Below are 18,688 nucleotides of genomic sequence, written 5' to 3' on the forward strand. Positions count from 1 at the left end.
GGTCAAAATATGTCATGTTAGTTTATGGGCCTTATGAATAATTTTTGGTGAGTATTGTAAAGTTGGGTAGCGTTGGGTAGCGTTGCTGATGGCATATTTCCTATCGGCCGCTGGATCACAGATAAGACAACTTAGCATGGAGGCACATGGTGGTGCAGAGCAAATGGTCTCCTGCAGTAGTAAAGAGGAACTTAGAGGAAGCACAGGCAACCTATGCCCAACACTACAACAAAAGGCGCAGTGCAGAGGGGAAGGCATCGGAAAAAGGAGAATGGGTGAGGGTCAAACTGGCGATCATGAAAAGGAAGGGAGAAAGCAAGTTCACCCCACCCCTCAAGGGCATCGAGCCATATGCCAGATCTGCACTACTCAGCGACGGCAAAATATGGTCGCAAGACAGAATGGCGAGATGTAACAAAATCCTCAACTGGGAAGAGACAAGAGAGGAGGAATCGCATCAAGAAGAAGGCAATGAAGGACAAGAAGGGAGAAGTGCGGAAGAAGAAGGAGGGAAAGAATACACTGCATCCAAAACAGGAGAAGATAAGGACAAAGTGAAAGGAGCAGAGACACCCCGTAGTGGAGTCAGCAAAGATGCAGACAAGAGGCGAGCTGAACAAGAGCTAAACAGCACGTAGTGGAGTCAGCAAAGATGCAGACAAGAGGCGAGCTGAACAAGAGCTAAAGAGCACGGCCGAGGATTGTCGGCAGGAGACTCCCCAAGGGGTGGACATGGACTGCAAATGAAGGGCATAGACAGGACCAGAGTTGGCAGAGCAGTAAGGATACCCAAGAAGTTTGAAGACTTCATTATGGACACCAAGTAAGACTGTTCTCTTTAGGTTTGTTGTATTATTAAGGGGGGGGAGACATGAAGTGACGGTCTAGTTGTTCAGGGGCACTGTTATATATTCACAATTGTTTATTAATCTTGGTTCTCTCGTGCTTGCAAGCACGAGAGACCTTCAATGTCTGTTCTAGAACACCATGTCCAGCCTCGAGGATTCCTGGAACGTCACTTGAGACGTTGGCTTCCTCAAGACTGGACGGCTCCGGCAGTGGGTGCTTACTTATATATTTATTCTTAAAAATAAATACTGAATTGAACCCATGATAGTCTCCAAGACTATTCTTAACATATTTGGCGACGATCTGGATTTTCTCCGCACCCACCGCCAGTCAAGACTCACCAGGACAACAACTCGACCACTGCTCGTCTTTCACCGAACCTGCCTCCAGTCCAACGATACCAAAGGTCGTATAATTCTTGGACATTATCTCCCGTCCATCACCTGGCTCCCGGCATGAATATCCGTCAATTTTAACAATTTCTCGGCGTTGCTTGTTACTGGCAGTTGCTGCCTCGCGCTCTATCACACGTGCAGCATTCCAAATAACTCCTCGCGCTACTTCACGCGCTACTTCACGCGCACTGCGCCTACGCCACAAAACAAGCCCACCGCCTTTAAAAATTCACGTTGTCTCGTACTGTCACCTTGACAACGACGCCGGCGGCCATTTTAAGCAACTTTTACACAACGTTCAATATTAATTACAGTTTACCGCTTTCAATAATACTTGCATCTACAGCGATAGGCACGCTTTACAGCCTATCATCTTCAGCATTAACTACAGTTTACCACTTTATAATACTTGCATCTACAGCGATAGGCACGCTTTACAGCCTATCATCTTCTTCAACATATCATTTTAACAAATCTTCTAGTCAATTACAACACAGCGATAGGCACGCTTCACAGCCTATCATTCTCATTGTATTTACATTGACAAGATTCAAATTACAATTAATACAAGTTTTCAAATAAACTTTAAAAACTGTGGCAAACAAATACAAACAAAGTCACACTTAATAATATCATTTATTATTTTACATTTTGAGCCTTTCATTCACCAATTGATAGACAATACTTATAGTACAATGGCTTCCTCTCAACAATTTCAAACCCCAGCTCCTTTCCTACAAACACCTGGAAAACCTACTCTCGCTTGGCGCAATTGGTTCAAAAGTTTTGAAAACTATTTAGTGGCCATCGATGCTACCAAATATGATCCCCCTCGCAAAGTTGCCATTCTTTATGGATGTTTGGGAGTTGCTGCTCAACAAGTTTTTGAAAATTTACCCCATATTTCTGCTCCCACTGGCGAAGCAGGTGACGGCTAGAACGCTTATGAAGAAGCCATTGCTCGTCTCAATAAACAATATGACGATGAACCTAGTATTGTTCTAGAACGTCATAATTTTTTCAAACGTAAACAAAGTGTTGAAGAAAGTGTAGAAGACTATATCGCTCAACTCAGAATTTTAGCTTCTACCTGCGAATTTGGTGCTGGCACAGATATCTACATTAGAGATCAATTCATTTTGGCTTGCTACTCAAAGAAAGTCCAAGAGCGTTTATTAAGCTGCAAGAATCCTCCCTTATCTGAAACAGTCGATATCGCAAAAGGGATTGAACGTGCAACTTATTCATCCAAAATTCTACAAGAAAGTCTGTCTCAACCTTCAGTTCATTTAGTTGATCAAGCTTCTGGTTTCACCTCCATTGACCTTGTCAACAATTATTCAAGACAACCAAACAAGAGACCACTCATTTGCTACAGATGCGGATCCAAGAATCATCTTGGCAATTCTCCCACGTGTCCGGCTTCTGGCAAAAAATGCTCTTCCTGCAAGAAGATTGGACATTTCCCCTCCGTTTGCAGAAGTCGTAAAAGATTCACCAGAGTCAATAACATTGAGTTTCAAGAAAATGTAGAATCTATTTCCTCTAGACTCAATGATGTTATGTTATCCATTGAATGTGATTCTATTGAATTTACTAAAATTAAGAGTCCCTTGTGTGAATTGTTAATAGGCACAATTTCAATCCAAGTCAAAGCAGATTCTGGATCTCCCATCACCATTCTATCCGACCGCACATTTTATGCTAATTGGAGTCATGTTGTTCTTTCAGAGTCAGACGTCAATCCCAAGGCCTTTGGCGAAAAGGACATCGATATGTTAGGTTTCTTTTATTCTGATATTGCTTGCCTAGGCAGATACACATTTACTAAAGTATATGTTGCACTTAAGGGCAGGGATATCGTAGGTTGGTTCGATTTAGCCAGAATGGGTTTGATTCTCAAACCTGGATCTGATCAACCTATCGCCCTAGGCGACATTCCGGATGACTATTATACTAGTCATGATTCGGGAAATTTCAATATCTCGGACATTTCCTTTCCCATAGTCCAAATGGACACCTTATTAAATTCCTTTCCGAATTTATTCAAAAATAAAATTGGCACAGTAATAGGTTTTATGTTTAAAATATTTTTATTAGAAAGGTACAGTGGAAGAGGTAAACAATTATGCAAAGGGTCAGTGCTCGCGCCAGAGGCGTCTCCGGAATGCAGTTCAAATGTCCCGGCCTCTAAGGGCCGCCCAGCACCCGACCCAGCAAGTCGTAATATGCAAGAAACAAAGGCTTAGAAGCCATACCCAAACCAATCGAACCCTTCATGAACAAACAAACTCCCCCCCACAGTCCCTCCCCCCCCCCCATCCCTACTCTGTCCAGCGCTATGTAAAACAAAAGCCTTGGTGTCGTCTCGGGCACTCACCCTCCCTTCAGCACTACCTTTCGGTCACACTCAGTCGCTCCGCTCAAACAGCTCCTCACATCGGCGGCACAAGCCTCATGAGCCTCAGGTATCTAGGGCACGTTATTTCCTTGAATTCCGTGGACAGCAATGCGTGAAAAGGCTGCCACAGCTCCTCAAAGCTGTCCACCTCCCCAGCCAATGTGAGAGAGAGCTTTTCCATCCCCAGAACATGCCACAGCCTGTGTAGCCACCCCGTTAAAGAGGGAACGGTGGGCGTGCGCCAGTGCAGTAAAATATTCTGAACCGCAGAGCCCAACATGATTGCAATCTGTCTCCCCCGTCTAGATTTCAAAGGATACATTAACCTATTGGGGAGGCCTAGCAGGGTATAAGCAGGAAATCTGGGCAGTTCAATCTCAAAGCACACATCAATCTCATCAAGTATCTCCGACCAGTACACCTGTATAACTGGACAGTCCCACAGGATATGTGTTAGAGTGCCTTTCTGCCCACAGTTGCGCCAGCACCTATCATCAAGCAGCCGGTTCATCTCGTGTAGCCGTTCTGGAGTGCGGTACCAGTAAGTAGAGACCTTGGTAAACGTTTCAGTGAGGCCAACATGGTAAGCAGAGTGTCGTGCTCGGTATGATATTTGTTCCCATTCCTTATGGCTAAGAGTCCTTCCCAACTCCCTGTGCCACCGCTCCCTGCCGGGGATATGGAAATGTGAGGGTGGAAGCTGCAACATCTTGTACAGATCAGATATTAGTTTCGCGTCTGTGGAGCGTGTCACTAACCATTTTTCATACGGCAACAGTTTCCTGTCCGCTGATTCTCTAACCTGTGGGTGAAGGGCCCAGTGCCTGACCTGCCAATATCTCATACGGTCCGTTTCGTCCATCTGGAAATCGTCTTTCAGGCTTTGAAAGGGGACAATCCCGTCAGTCGTGTACATGTGGTATAGTGCCTTACAACCCCTCTCCCTCCAGCGTGAAAAGCCCCCAGGTTCTGTCCCCGGTGTGAAGTCGGGATTGCCCACGATGGGCGTGAACGGGGAGGGGAACGTGGTGAGATCAAATGCACGATTGGTGACGTCCCACACCCTTAGCGGGACCCGTGTGACATGAGAGGCATAGAGATTCGGGGGACGGTGCGATCTGCGGAGAAACGGTATATCTTGCAATGGGCGCCCGGCCACTGCCTGATCCTGGAAGAGCCAGTGTTTGTCAGATTCCAACCTGCTCCATTCCACCAGGTATCTCAATTGAGATGCCTGGAAGTATTTGCGCAAGTCTGGGACCCCCAATCCTCCCGATTCCGGCGCTAGAGTAGTGAGCGCACGGCGCATTCGGGGGGCGCGGCCCTGCCACACAAAACGGGACACATCAGTTTGCATCCGTTGAATCCACCCCTTGGGGGGCTGTAAGGGCAGAGCGCGGAACAGGTATAGTATTTGGGGTAAGACCGTCATCTTGACAGCCGCCACCCGTCCCAGCCAGGATATGGTCCCCTTGTTCCATCTCCCCATTTCTTCCTTAACCTTCTTACTCATCGCCTCATAGTTGATGGTAACCGTTGCCTGCAACGTGGGAGCCAGTGCGATCCCCAAGTATTGCACTTGGTCCCGCGACCAACGTAGGGGGAAGAGCCCCTGCAGCTCGCGTCTAGTTGCGGGTCGGAGGGAGACATCCAAAGCAGTGGATTTCGCCACGTTCATCTTGAAGCCTGCTACTCTCTCAAAAGCCTCGAGTTCAGCTATGCTTGCGGGCAATGACCGCCTCGGGTTCTCTAGCGCGAAAATTACATCGTCCGCATAGAGACTGACCGCGTGGGTATAGCCGCCCATTCTTATGCCTGTCACTTCCGGATTCTGTCGCACTCTCTGAGCGAAGGGCTCCATGTAGAGCGCGAAGAGGAGAGGGGAGAGGGGGCACCCCTGTCTCGTACCGCGTTCAATGTTAAATCTTCCCGAACTGCAGCCATTCACCCGCACCACCGCGGAAGGGAACCTATAACAGTTAAACACCATGCTCCGAAATTTCTCCCCCATCCCCAACCGTGCCATCACCCTCTCAAGGTAGGGCCAGTGTACACGGTCGAATGCTTTCTCGGCATCGACCGAAAGCAACATCCTCTCCCCCGGGATACGCGTGGCCTTTTCCAAAACGTGCACCAATCTTTTCGTGTTATCAACAGTCTGTCTGCCCGGCACAAAGCCAGACTGGTCCGGTTCAATCAAGCCAGGGAGGTATTGCGCAAGTCGCGCCGCTAAGATCCCAGTATAAAGTTTTAGATCTACATTCAAGAAAAAGATCGGCCTATATGAGCCGCATTGGGTCCTATCCTTCCCTGGTTTGGGTATCACCGACACCGTTGCTTGCAAGAGATCTGGAGGAATAGCCCCTGGGTCTGAGAAGGAATTATACAGCTTAGTCAGAATAGGGGCGAGCGTCGAGCTAAACGTTTTATAGAAAAGGGCCGTGTACCCATCTGGGCCCGGGGCCTTTCCATGCTTAAGTCTAGAAATCGCTGCAACCACTTCCTCAATCCTTATCTCCCTTTCCAGATAGATGGCCTGGTCCGGCGTCAAGGACGGGAGGGGCACCGAATCCAAGTAAGCTTCCGGCTCCTCGACCCGTGTGTCATCTGCAGCATACAGGTCAGCATAAAACCGACGGAAGACGTCCGCCACGGCAGCGTCATCTGTGACCAGTTCCCCCGCCGTACCCCGTAGCTCTTTCACCCGACGGCACTGGTGCACCGCTCTAAGTTTAGCTGCTAATAAGCGGCCACACCGATCTCCCCCCGTGTAGTAGGCATGCTTCATGCGCAGCGCAGCGTATTCCGCCCTATCTAAATCCAAAGAAGACAAGAGTTTCCTGGCCGCCTTGAGCTGTCTCCAAATCCTCGGAGCCCCTGTTCGGCGATGTACCTGTTCCAGTTCCCGCACCTTCTGAGTGAGCTCGTCACGCTTTAGTGCCCTATCTTTATTGTCTGCAGCCGAAACCGCAATGAATTCTCCCCGCAGCACCGCCTTAAGGGCTCCCCACTGAGTAGACAGTGAGGTTTCCGAGTTAGAATTATGTAACTGAAAGTCCTTTACTGAGTCGGTGATCTGCTGCACTACCGTTTTTTTGTGAAGAAGCGTGTCTCGCAACCGCCAAACCCCCCGCCTCCCAGCACTCCACAGGAGCTGGAAAGTCCCCGAGACCGGAGCGTGGTCTGAAAGACTGATAACTCCTATGTCCGAAGCCATGGCCATATCACGGACAGGACCCGTGACCAGCAAGTGGTCCAGCCTGGCGTAAGTTTTGTGTGCATGCGAGTAGTAAGAGAAATCCCTGTCCGCCGGGTGTAGACTCCGCCAGAGGTCGTGCATGTCCAAATCCACCAGCTGGGATTTAACTGCAGGAGACAGTTCCCCTGCCTGGGGACGCCGCTGCGCGGATCTATCCGCGGAGGAATCAAAGACCACGTTAATGTCCCCTCCCAGAATGATGTTCCTGTCCGGGGAAGCGGTAACGTCGTCAAGGGCGGCGCGCATGAACCTATCCTGCTGCTCGTTCGGGCCGTAAATCGTTCCCACCGTGAACAACTGGGATCCCAGTTTAAGGCGATAGGCCAGGAGTCGACCTTTCTGTTCCGTGAATTTGTGCAATACCTCCCCCCGGAAGGACTTGGAGAACAGGATAGCTACCCCGGCAGTTTTAGTCGTGTTGGAGGAGAAGAATTGCGTGGGGAAGTGTCGGGACCGCAATCTGTGACAGTCAGCAGCCAGTAGGTGGGTCTCCTGAAGCAGACAGATGTCCGCCTGAGAGCCTTCAAGCAGCGATAGAATCGCCCTTCTTTTCGTAGGATTATTTAACCCCTTAACATTCAGGGTCACTACCTTCAGTGTCACCATGAGGTGTCTAAGTTATCTCCCCTGTGCAGTGTATCGGAGGCGTGCCGCCCGGTGAGTGTAGGTAATGTCGCACGTGAGTCAGGACAGGTAAGTGTATACGCCCCTGTGGCGCCGGACAGAGTAGCCTCAAGCCCCCAACTCCCCAACTCTCCCCTACCCAACTCCCAAACATCATTAACCCCCCACATTCCTTTCTTCCCCAGTTCCCCCCCCACCCTTCAACTCACACCCCAACTTCCCCAGAACTTCTCTAAATAGTCCCAGACAGGCCCAAGCGGACCAATCCGTGGAATGTTACCTTAGTGGACGTCCAGCCACACGTGTCCAATCCGGCGCCCCCTCCCCCCACCCCAAGCCAGCAATTGGAACGGTGCTATGGCGAACTCCCCCCGGAGCACATTCAAGCGGTCAATGCCACCTCCTCCACGCCTCCAAGCTCCTCAGAGGCCGTCCGGACAGCACCTTCCTGTTCAGCCCTGATAGTCGGAGATCCCGGTCTTCGTGACACTCCCGTCGTCCTCCTACGTGCCACTCGTTGCCATCCCCCGTTCGTCGTGCGTCGCCTCCTCGGCGTGTGGGATTCCTCCTCCGCCGCAGTGATGCCCAGGATGTCGCAAGTGTCCTGTAGGGATCTCAATTGGTGAGTCTCTCCTTGCCACTTGAAAATTATACGAAAGGGGTGACCCCAGGAGTAGGGCGTGTCATGCTGCCTGAGGAAGTCTGTCACAATCTTGAACGCCTTACGCCTCTGAAGCGTGAGTGTGGACAGGTCCTGATACAGCGCCACAGGGTGATCGCGAAAGGTGAGTGAACGTGCTTTCCTTGCCTCCCCCATTATCCTCTCTTTCAATGGGAAGTCCGGGAGGAAGGCTAGAATGTCCGGAGGGGGGCCATTAGCCCTTCTGACGGGCCCCACCCTGTGAGCTCTGTCAATTCTGATGGGGAAATCATCCCCTTCGCCTAGGACTGATCGAAAGAGTTCCTGTAGGTACTTAACGATGTCCGGGGTCTCCTCTGAGGATGGCACACCTCGGACCCGTATGTTGTTTCTGCGTGATCTATTCTCCAAATCCTCATTATGCAATTGGAGGTCCAAGTGCTGCTCCCGGAGAGTCAGCACTTCTTGCTGCAGAAAGGTGATCTCCTCATCTTGTCTGTGCGTAAAGTCCTCCGCCGTGGCCACCCTCTCGCCCAGTCCGTCCACCTCCCTGCGGAGTTCTCTCACCTCTCCTGCTACTTCCTGCTTCAGGGCCTGGAAGTCCTCCCGCAACGTACCAAATAGGGATTCCAAAAAGGATCTGGTGACTGGGGGTTCCGCCGCTGCGCCAGACTGTGAGCTCCCAGCTGTTCCAGGTGAGGAGGAGGCCCTATCTCCTCTGTTCTGAGGTCTGCCGAGCATCTCCGGCAGCGTGCGATCGTTCCTTTTACCACCCTTTTGAGCGGCCATGATGCAGGCCCTTCCGCCGACCCGTGCGCCCGTCGCCGTTTTGCACACCACCGGTCCACGCTCCACCAGAAGTCTGCCTCCAATCCGGGGCGGGCGTTGGCTTGTGACACTCCTAAAGTCCGTAGTCTACCAGGGTCGGGTGATGTACCACAGTTCAAGACGGGGCGCCCCTCGTTCTAAATCTGCTCCCGGCGCTGCACCCCCGGGGCGGGCCGTGGCGCGGAGGCCCCAATGCGGTGTCGAAGTCCGCGGAACCCGGGGCCAAGGCCTTCACCCCACCATCATGGCTCCTAGTAGTGCTGCACTTCAACTCCCCAAGACGGCCCCTCACTCCTTCCTAGGCTGCACCCCAGTCGTGGCTCCCTCAGGCGGGGCCCGCCGCCTGTACCCTCGAGATGTCTGTGGTGGTGAGAGCCACGCCGGGGGGGGGGACCTGCCACACCCACGTCCGTAGCTCGGCACGGTCCGCTGTCGGCCTCCTTAGCGGTGTCACACAGGAGCAAGCTGGCGCTGGGGGGCTGTGGGGGCCGCCGGCCCGCTATGTGCCTGCGGTCTCTCGGCCACGATCAGTGCCCGTCAGGGGTGCGACTCCGCAGTCTGCCGATCCTGGCCCTCCGCACTACTCGGAGAGGGCCGCCAAGCCGGGCACTCTCGTAGTTCCCACCCCAGTAGAATCAGCACCCCGGGCGTGGAGAGCACTAGCCGTCAGCCAATGTGTCCGCCGCTTCAGGCGCTCTGTCCGGGTCGCCGCTAAGAGCACCAACCTGTTGACGGGAGTCGGCAGTCTCAATCCCGGTCTCCACTCAGGACTGGGCGAAGAACCCCGGTCTCAGCTTGCCGCCATCTTGGGCCGCTGGGGGAAGGGCGGAAGCTCCTCAGGCACCTCGCAGTGCCGTGCAGGCACGGTCGGGCCCCTGGTCCAAGGCCCGCCGGCTCCGATCAGCTCCGTCCACTCTGTCTGGGCAGGTCTCCGCTTCTCCGCCGCCCCGTAGTCCTCTGCACAGCCGGGACGGAGGTGCCCCGCCAGCTCAGGTCGGCACCGGCCAGCCACTCGGCCCTCCGAACTCGGTGAGTTCGCGCTCTGCGGGGTTCAGCCGGCGGCAGTCGGGCAGCCCCCGACTCCCTCGCTCCTCCAGCGATACAGTGCAGCTCCGGGGGGGAGAATTCAGCTAGAAGTAGGGCTCGGGGCCTTGGACGGGGTCAGGAGCTCCGGCAAACACGTCCTTCTACCCCGCCATCTTGGCCACGCCCCCTCCAGTAATAGGTTTTAAACATGAAATTCGACTTAAACCCAATGCTCAACCCATTGTTCACAAAGTTCGTCCTCTTCCCTTGAGTGCTAGAGATGAACTTAAGACTGTCCTAAAAAGTCTCTGCAATGAAGGAATCATTACCCCTTGTGACTCATCTGAGTGGGTATCTCCTATCGTTGTAGTTCGCAAAAAAATCCGGAGAAGTGAGATTGTATGCTGATTTACGCTCACTAAATAACAATATAATTGTAGATTGCCACCCCCTTCCCAAAATTCATGACCTTTTGGCTAATTTGGGTGAAGCTAAATGTTTCTCCCTCCTTGATCTCAGATCTGCTTATCACCAGATTCCCTTGTCCCCCGCATCTCAAGAATTAACAACATTCATCACACCCTTTGGTGCCTACAAATACCTCAGGCTTCCCTTTGGTTTAGCTTCGGCAGCCAGTATTTTCCAAAAACTGATGGACAATCTTTTTCAAGACATCCCCGGTGTGCAGGCATACCAAGATGACATCTTGGTCTATGCCAAAGACTCTTTACAACATAACCACACTCTTAATACTGTATTACAAGTTTTGGAAAAAGCTGGCATGACTATTAGACACGACAAGTGTAAATTTGGTGTTCAAGAGTTAGATTACTTAGGCCACTCTCTTTCTCCCAGTGGCATTAAACCTAAATTCTCTTTAATCAAAGCCATTCGAGATGCCAAACCCCCGAAGGACCGTGATGCTCTTCGCTCCTTCCTGGGCTTATCTGAATATTACGCCAGATTTATTCATGGCTATGCCCAGATTGTTGAACCTTTAAGAGCACTTTTGAGAAAAGGTGTCAAATTCGTTTGGTCTCAAGACTTACAAAAAGTTTTTGATCAAGTCAAAAAGATCATCGAAAATTCACCTGCATTAAATCCTTTTTGCGACGGCTCCAAATGTTTTATCACAGTAGATGCCAGTCTTACTGGTTTGGGTGCCGTTTTGGGACAATGGGTTGAAGGCAAAGAACACACAGTTGCCTTTGCCTCCAGAACGCTGCTTCCAGCTGAAACCAGGTACAGCACAATCGAAAGAGAAGCCCTAGCTTGCGTTTGGGCAATTCAGAAATTCAAATCTTACATTTGGGGTCGAGAATTCGAGATTTACACAGACCATAAACCCCTGATGCATATGCTGTCTGACAGTACCTCCAATAGAGCTTCTGCCAGACTTGTTCGTCTTTTATCCAAACTCCATGAATTCCATTTTGTCATTAAACACATTCCCGGGGGTAAGAATTTCAGGGCCGATTGCCTTTCAAGAATGTCTTTAAGTGATGATTCAATCATTAATGATGATATTGAGTGTGTTGTTGCCACAATTGATGCAGTTGCTGAATGTCAACCCATTTCTGTAACACAATGGAATGTAGCATATAAGAATGATCTTGTTCTTTCCAAAGTAAAAAATGTCATTGTTAACAAATGGCCTGAAACTAGAACCCTTTCCCCCGAGCTAAGAGGTTTTGCAAATGTATCAGACGAACTATCTTTGGTCAATGATATGGTCATGCGCAATGATTTATTTGTTCCTCCTCAGTCTGTTCGTGATCATATCATTCGCTCTGCCCATCAAGGTCACCTTGGTATTATTAAGACCTGTCAACGCATCAAGCAATTTTATTGGTGGCCTTCCATGGACTCTCACATTAGAAAGATGATTGAAAATTGCACACAGTGCATTCTTTCTGATAAGCACTGGAAGACTCTTTCTACACCTTTATGTCCCGTTCCATTACCGGCTGCTCCATGGGACAAAGTAGCTTTAGACTTTGCCGGTCCATATGATGTTTTACCTTCAGAACACAAATTTCTTATCCTTCTTGTTGACTATTACTCTAGATGGCTTTATTATTCATTTTGCAATTCTGCATCTACTGACAATGCTATTAAGTTTTTACAGTCTATTTTTGATGTTGAAGGTTTTCCCAAGTCCATCATTACCGATAATGGTACTCATTTTGTCTCACTGAAAATGTGTTCCTTCCTCAAGACACACGATATTTCTCACCTCAAAGTGGCCTTGTATTCACCATCATCGAATGGTCTAGTAGAAAGATGTAATCGCATTATTAAGGAGGGTATTCAGACTGCTTTGTCTTCTAGGCTCGATCCTTTAGCTTTTGTTCATGACAAAGTGTGGGCATACAATACTTCCCCACATTCCACCACTGGTGTCTCGCCCTTTAGTCTACTTCGTAAAAGAGGTTTTCATTCTGCTCTCAATCCCAGTTGGTTACATAAAGATTGTGATTCATCAAATTCTTCCTTTTCTGTACAGGATCGTGTGTGTGCAAAACAATTGTCGATGAAATCACGCTTTGACAAAGGTAAACATTCTGTTGACCAACCTCTACAAAAAGGTGATCTTGTTCTTGTCAAACATCCCAAGAAAGTTTCTAAAGGAAAATCTAAATTTTCTTCACCTAATTTGGTTACACATGTCAGTAAAACGTCAGCTCTTCTTGATGACAGTGGATGGTGGAACAAACGAGCTCTTGTTAAAGTTTCTCCATTTCAAGCCCATGTCATCAGGGAACATGCCACTTCAGATTCCGAACATTGCGATTGGTTTGATTATTCACCCTCATCCAATCCAATTACTGAATCTTCTTCTAATCCACCTATTGAAATTTCAGATGCCATACCTTCCACTTCCACCTTACCAACGATCTCCATTTCCACAGAGTTACCCGTGTCACATGATTCGATTCCACAAGAAACCTCTGAAGTGACAACAAAAAGAGCTTTCCGTTTAAAGCAGTTATCATGTAGATTGAGAGACTATGTTTTAGAATAACTCTGTTTTATTATTCAATTGCTCATGTTCACACTCATATGTTTTCATTGTTTCTCATTGTAGTGAGAAGGATGTTATATATTCACAATTGTTTATTAATCTTGGTTCTCTCGTGCTTGCAAGCACGAGAGACCTTCAATGTCTGTTCTAGAACACCATGTCCAGCCTCGAGGATTCCTGGAACGTCACTTGAGACGTTGGCTTCCTCAAGACTGGACGGCTCCGGCAGTGGGTGCTTACTTATATATTTATTCTTAAAAATAAATACTGAATTGAACCCATGATAGTCTCCAAGACTATTCTTAACAGGCACGCCCCGACCGGAACCGGAAGAGCGGCCATTTGAGATGCGAGGCCGGAGCTCTGTAAGCAAGCTGCGTCTCCCCAGCGCTCCTATTAAAGTACATACTCAAGCTCAAAGATTGCCTCACTGTGGTTATTAGATCAACGGGCTGACCACTACAGAAACAGCAATTTTCAACCATAACCACGGGATTACAAAGCTGTTAAAAGTAACAACATTATTACTCCCGCTAATGACGCAGACCTCGAAGAAACTTCATGCAGCTATCCTCACTATATTAGAGGAAGTGACGCATTGCTCCGTGTTGTTGACACACTCGAGTATGCATTCTAGTGTTTGCGTGTTCTGCTCTAGTTCTGCTCTAGTCTTTCCTTTGTGTTTACTACTGTCTGTTGCGTGCACCGGAAGCGGTGACCCTAGCTTTTTCCTTTCACACTAATCCTGGGACAGGCGTGTTCTGCTCCTGGATTTGGGAGTTTTAAAGTTGTCATAAAATGCCCAGCAGGACCTTCGGGGACGACGAGAGCTCGGTGGCGGAAGCAGTGACAGCCATGGTTTATTCAGAGGAGTCAAAGAAGCGGAAAAAACACAAGGTGAAGAGCTTGGGAGACCACGCTGTTGTGCAATAACACGGGAGCAATATGTTTGGCGGGTTTGCCGCCGCAACTCTGCAGAGTTGTTTTTGCGGCTCCTGAGAGCAGAAGCTACACGTTTGAGGTTTATTGTTGAAGTAGTATTCAAGCCGCCGACGAGGTCTTCTACTTCGGGGGGTGTGCTGATCAGAGAATTCTCTGGACCAACCGGAGAATTCAAGAGAAGACCCGAACTAGATGTCTGGTTTAGCTCTAAGAGCTCGAGCAGAGCAAATAAAAAGCAAACGCTTTCCAGAGTAAATGACTACAATTACTCGCCATGCTTAAAGATTAACCTTTCTAAACATACCAGGGGTGCAACTTGACCCGAACGTGGGGGAGGGTCTAAAATATCAACTGATTGAGGCCGGGCTAAGTCTTAAAATATTGTGGGGGAGCTATCCGAGCCAATACTTGAAAATATAGTAATTAAACTGTATTTTAAACATACTGGTCAAACCCAATATGGTTACAAAATACATGTTTTTATCGATTTAACAATGTTTATAGGCTACTGACGTATATTTGAAAAAGGTGATAAGCGAATAGACAACTAAAAAGCAGCTTATACAGACTACAAAACAAAGCGTTTTACAGTCGGTTCCACAAAGCTATTTCACCACAAGGACACATTTTGCCTGTTCCCTCTGTGAATTGATAATCAGCTTGTGAAATATTTTCATATCCATCTTCAGTAAAAGGCTTCTGCTTGGCCGTTGACCATAGACACGTTTTAAGTCTGCTCATTGGAACCTTTCATTATATTGTTGTTTGAAGCCTCCCACATATTCAGGTCTTAGAATATTGAACTTACTGAATTAACATCTTATTTCAGGATGTGTGACTGGCAGTACACTGGTTTGATTTTGAATTAATCTTCCATTCATTCTAAAATTGAAAAAGTATCGCCAGTTTCCAATATCGCTGCCTGTTATGTCCGTTATTTTCGCTATCCTAAATCAAAATAAAGTTAACATCCAACAGTGAGCTGTTCTCATACGAGATGACTGAGGTACATCTGTGTATGAAGCCACAACTCTAAAGAACTAGTAAAAAATGTAGTTGCCTTAGAATAACTTAGCAACAATTGGCTTTTTGACATCAAAGAGTTAAGGCATTTCTTCAAGCACCAGAACTCAGAGTTTGGGGGTCATGGAGAATGTCCTGCAAAGAGGGCACTCCAACAGAACAGGTGACCCATAATAGCATATGCTATAATAGCAGCAACCACGCTTTTAATTCCGTTCATTCACTTTATTCGAATATAAAAATATCCACATAAAGGCAAAAAGTGAGCATTCATTATAATACATTTCACTATCACACCACAAAAATAGTTACAAATTTAAATTAACTGTACATAGACATCGAATATGCGTTTCAAAATTCGCCTCAATTACTTCACATAATGTCTGGTGTCATGTTTCATAATACACTACTGTCCATTTTTCCCTATAATACCTCCAATAAAATGGCCCCTTATAGAATATATATAAACCTAGTACACTAAAAAAAAATAACAATAGCATCTCTAAAAATATAAACCTGTTAATAAATATACATTGATGTTTGAAAATGAGCTCTTGAGTCTTCTTTATGGTTAAGCACTACTCTTCATTACCCAGGCTCATAAGTCAGTGATTCTAACAAGCATTTGCAATGCAATCTGCCTTTCCTTTGGGAACTTGTATGTATTTAGCTATGCAGCACATTAGCTTGGGTGCTGAAACATCTACTGTTCTTTAACATGGAGGGAAAGTAAGCACCAAACTGCGTGACACGCCAAGTATGGGAACACATGGAGAGAAATATTGCCTTTCAGCGGGAAATGGTATAGTTCAAAGCTGTGTTTTTAATATTACATCAGGGCCTTCGTTGGTCAGATCACTGAAAATGCATTATTAAAAAAAATATATTATTGTCTATGGGTGCTTGTGGAAGACTATTTCTATGGACTGGAATCTAGAGAGTGCTAAAGTGATTCTGGTATTTTACTGACTGACCTGTGCTGGTCGTTTTCAATCAAGAAAGTTAAATAGAGGCAGTTGCCAGAAAAATTAAAAAAAGAAAGTCCCTCAGCAGAAAGCAATTCTGGTATTTTACTGACCTCTTCTGTTCGTTTTTCTATCAAGACAGTTAAATAGAGGCAGTTGAACAGAAAACAAGTCCCTATGTGGAAGCAGACAAGTCCTAGGGCTGATCTCCAGAGCCCTCAAAGTACATACACATACATATACGTTTATACTATAGCCTTCTAGCTAGCGGGCTACACTGGCTATTAAAGGCACAAGCCAAATGCGAGGGAATTTAACAAGGGAATAGGATATTAATAGCCGGTATAGCCCTGCTACAAAGGGCTTTACGGCTATTAGAACATTCTGCCACTAGAGGGCAGAATGTTCTAACAAATTAAACAAAGGCCTCTCGAAGCTCCCCCTCGAGCTCAGAGAGGCCTTTGTAAAACATTGGAATGTTACTCTGCGGGCCTTTACCGGCCTTTAGAAGCAGGGAACACTCCATTGTCTTCAATGGATCTCCCAACATTCCAATGTTCTAATAAAATATATACAAGAGGTCTCGAATGCTCGACCTAAAAAGGAGCTGTCTTGCAAATATATTTTATGGAAGCTCATTTTACCTTAGCCCAAGAACCCTCCATGGCTCTTGAAAACCTTTCTTGAACTGGGCCTGGCAATGCCATGTCAGAGATTTTAAATGCAAGGATAATCATTTGTTTCAACCATCTACCAAGCATAGGAAAAAGAGGCTTGCAACCGGTGCCAAGACAAACCAAATGTGCCAAAATGAGACTGCGCTTTTAAAAAATATGTTGTCCTTGTAACATAAACTGATAATGCTCTCTGCAAATCAAGAGCTTTTAAATTCACTTTTTCAGGTGTGGATGGGTTAGGAGAATAAACTGGAAGAACCAGGTCTTGAGATACATGCAAGTCCATTGAAACCTTAGGCACAAAGAACGCTTCGGTTTCAAGATAACCTTGTCTGTAAGAAGACGAAGAAAATAGTCCAAACAAAACAGTGCATCTAACTCGCCACCTCTTCACCCTGAACAAATAGCCACCAGGAAAGAACCTTAAAAGAGAGAAACTGGAGTTCCACTGACTTTAATCACTCAAAAGGAGCCAATTGAATTGTCTTAAACCTTTGAAGTTTCAAAGTAGGAAGAGGACAATCAATCACTGGGCGCTTAAGGAAATACCCTCTGAATAGCCTGGAAATCCAATGATCTAATTTCTCAGCTTCTGGAATACTTAAGGCTCTGGTGGCTGCCCATTGGCTATGCAGTTTTGAAACTGCAAGCCCATCTATTATGAATTCAAGAATCTTTATCGGGTCATAATTCCTAGGTGATTAGAAATAGCATATAGAGAATGATCTCCAATGCCTAGCATAAACCTTTAAAGTTGCCAGGTGCCTAGCATCTTAAATCGCAACAGCCACATCCTCCGAACAACTTAAAGCATGAAGCTGCAACCTCGTAAGCTTCAAATCGCCAGATGAAGTCTCTTCAGAGACGGTCTGTCGGGGTTCGGTGCTAACAGAGGTAACTGTTCCAGAGGATGCCGCAAATGGCGTGCGTGCTACTGACAATTGAAACCGAAAAGGAGGGCACCAATTTTTCCTTGCCGAAAAGGGAATCGCTAACAGATTCTAAACCTAATCTGCCATTACTTTCTGGATCACCTTGGGAAGCAGGTTGCATCATTAACTGTACACACTTAATTTTAATCCTTTCTGACAAGGCAGGCAGAATCTCCTAAACATGAGTCATCTTGTCTCTGCTTTTCCTTTGCTTTACTGGATTTCATTGAACTGCTCACCAAACAGGATGTCAGTAAAGCAGAGTTTCAGCTCAGATAGACGTAGTAGTGTGAGTTTCTCGCACTGCCTATAAGGGGTTCATAAAAGTGTTTCAACTCCATGCAAATCCAGTGCTGGACCTCTCTGCATGATTCAGAAAAGGGGGTGGTGATGAACAGAGTGTCTGAATTAAGCAGACCACTCTTACCCAGTCCAAAGATCAGGGCTTGATCCATCACCGTTATTTAGCTCACTGCCCCATCCCAGCTCAGAACCTGGCTATATGCAAATTAGTCTGTCCCTGGCCCAGTGCATCATGGGAACAGGGCAGACCAAACTACCAAGCCAATTCTTCACCAGAAAGGAAACAAGCTACCGGGGACCGGTTTCTGGCATTTCAGCCTCGTCGGCCCGGCTTGCTTGAATCCTGATGGAGCAGTGAGCAAGGGACTCATGTCTGAGTATACCCTTCCACGCTTATGGTGGACAAAATGATTCAGAAAAGGGGGTGGTGATGAACAGAGTGTCTGAATTAAGCAGACCACTCTTACCCAATCCAAAGATCAGGGCTTGATCCATCACCGTTATTTAGCTCACTGCCCCATCCCAGCTCAGAACCTGGTTATATGTAAATTAGTCTGTCCCTGGCCCAGTGCATCATGGGAACAGGGCAGACCAAACTACCAAGCCAATTCTTCACCAGAAAGGAAACAAGCTACCGGCCAGAAACCGGTCCCCGGAAGCTTGTTTCCTTCCCAGTGTAAGAATTGGCTTGGTAGTTTGGTTTGCCCTGTTCCCATCATGCACTGGGACAGGAACAGACGAATTTCCATATAGCCAGGTTCTGAACTGGGATGGTGCAGTGAGCTAAAAAACGGTGTTG

General features: G+C 47.5%; 1 protein-coding gene across 2 annotated transcripts in view; it reads left to right on the plus strand.

Annotated features, from left to right (window-relative positions):
• The first annotated feature begins 13,728 nt into the window (after window positions 1–13,728).
• The window catches only part of LOC144754879 (nucleolar RNA helicase 2-like), a 650,789-nt gene continuing 645,829 nt past the window's right edge, over window positions 13,729–18,688 (plus strand). The window contains exon 1 of one of the 2 annotated variants that reach the window (XM_078643201.1): window positions 13,729–13,944. In XM_078643201.1, coding sequence (XP_078499327.1) covers window positions 13,846–13,944 — 99 coding nt within the window. In that variant the 5' untranslated portion in view covers window positions 13,729–13,845. The remainder of the gene's footprint in view (window positions 13,945–18,688) is intronic. The other variant, XM_078643200.1, reaches the window with a different exon arrangement.

Source organism: Lissotriton helveticus, chromosome 5_1 (genome assembly GCF_964261635.1).
Source record: "Lissotriton helveticus chromosome 5_1, aLisHel1.1, whole genome shotgun sequence".
Taxonomy (NCBI): Eukaryota; Metazoa; Chordata; class Amphibia; order Caudata; family Salamandridae; genus Lissotriton; species Lissotriton helveticus.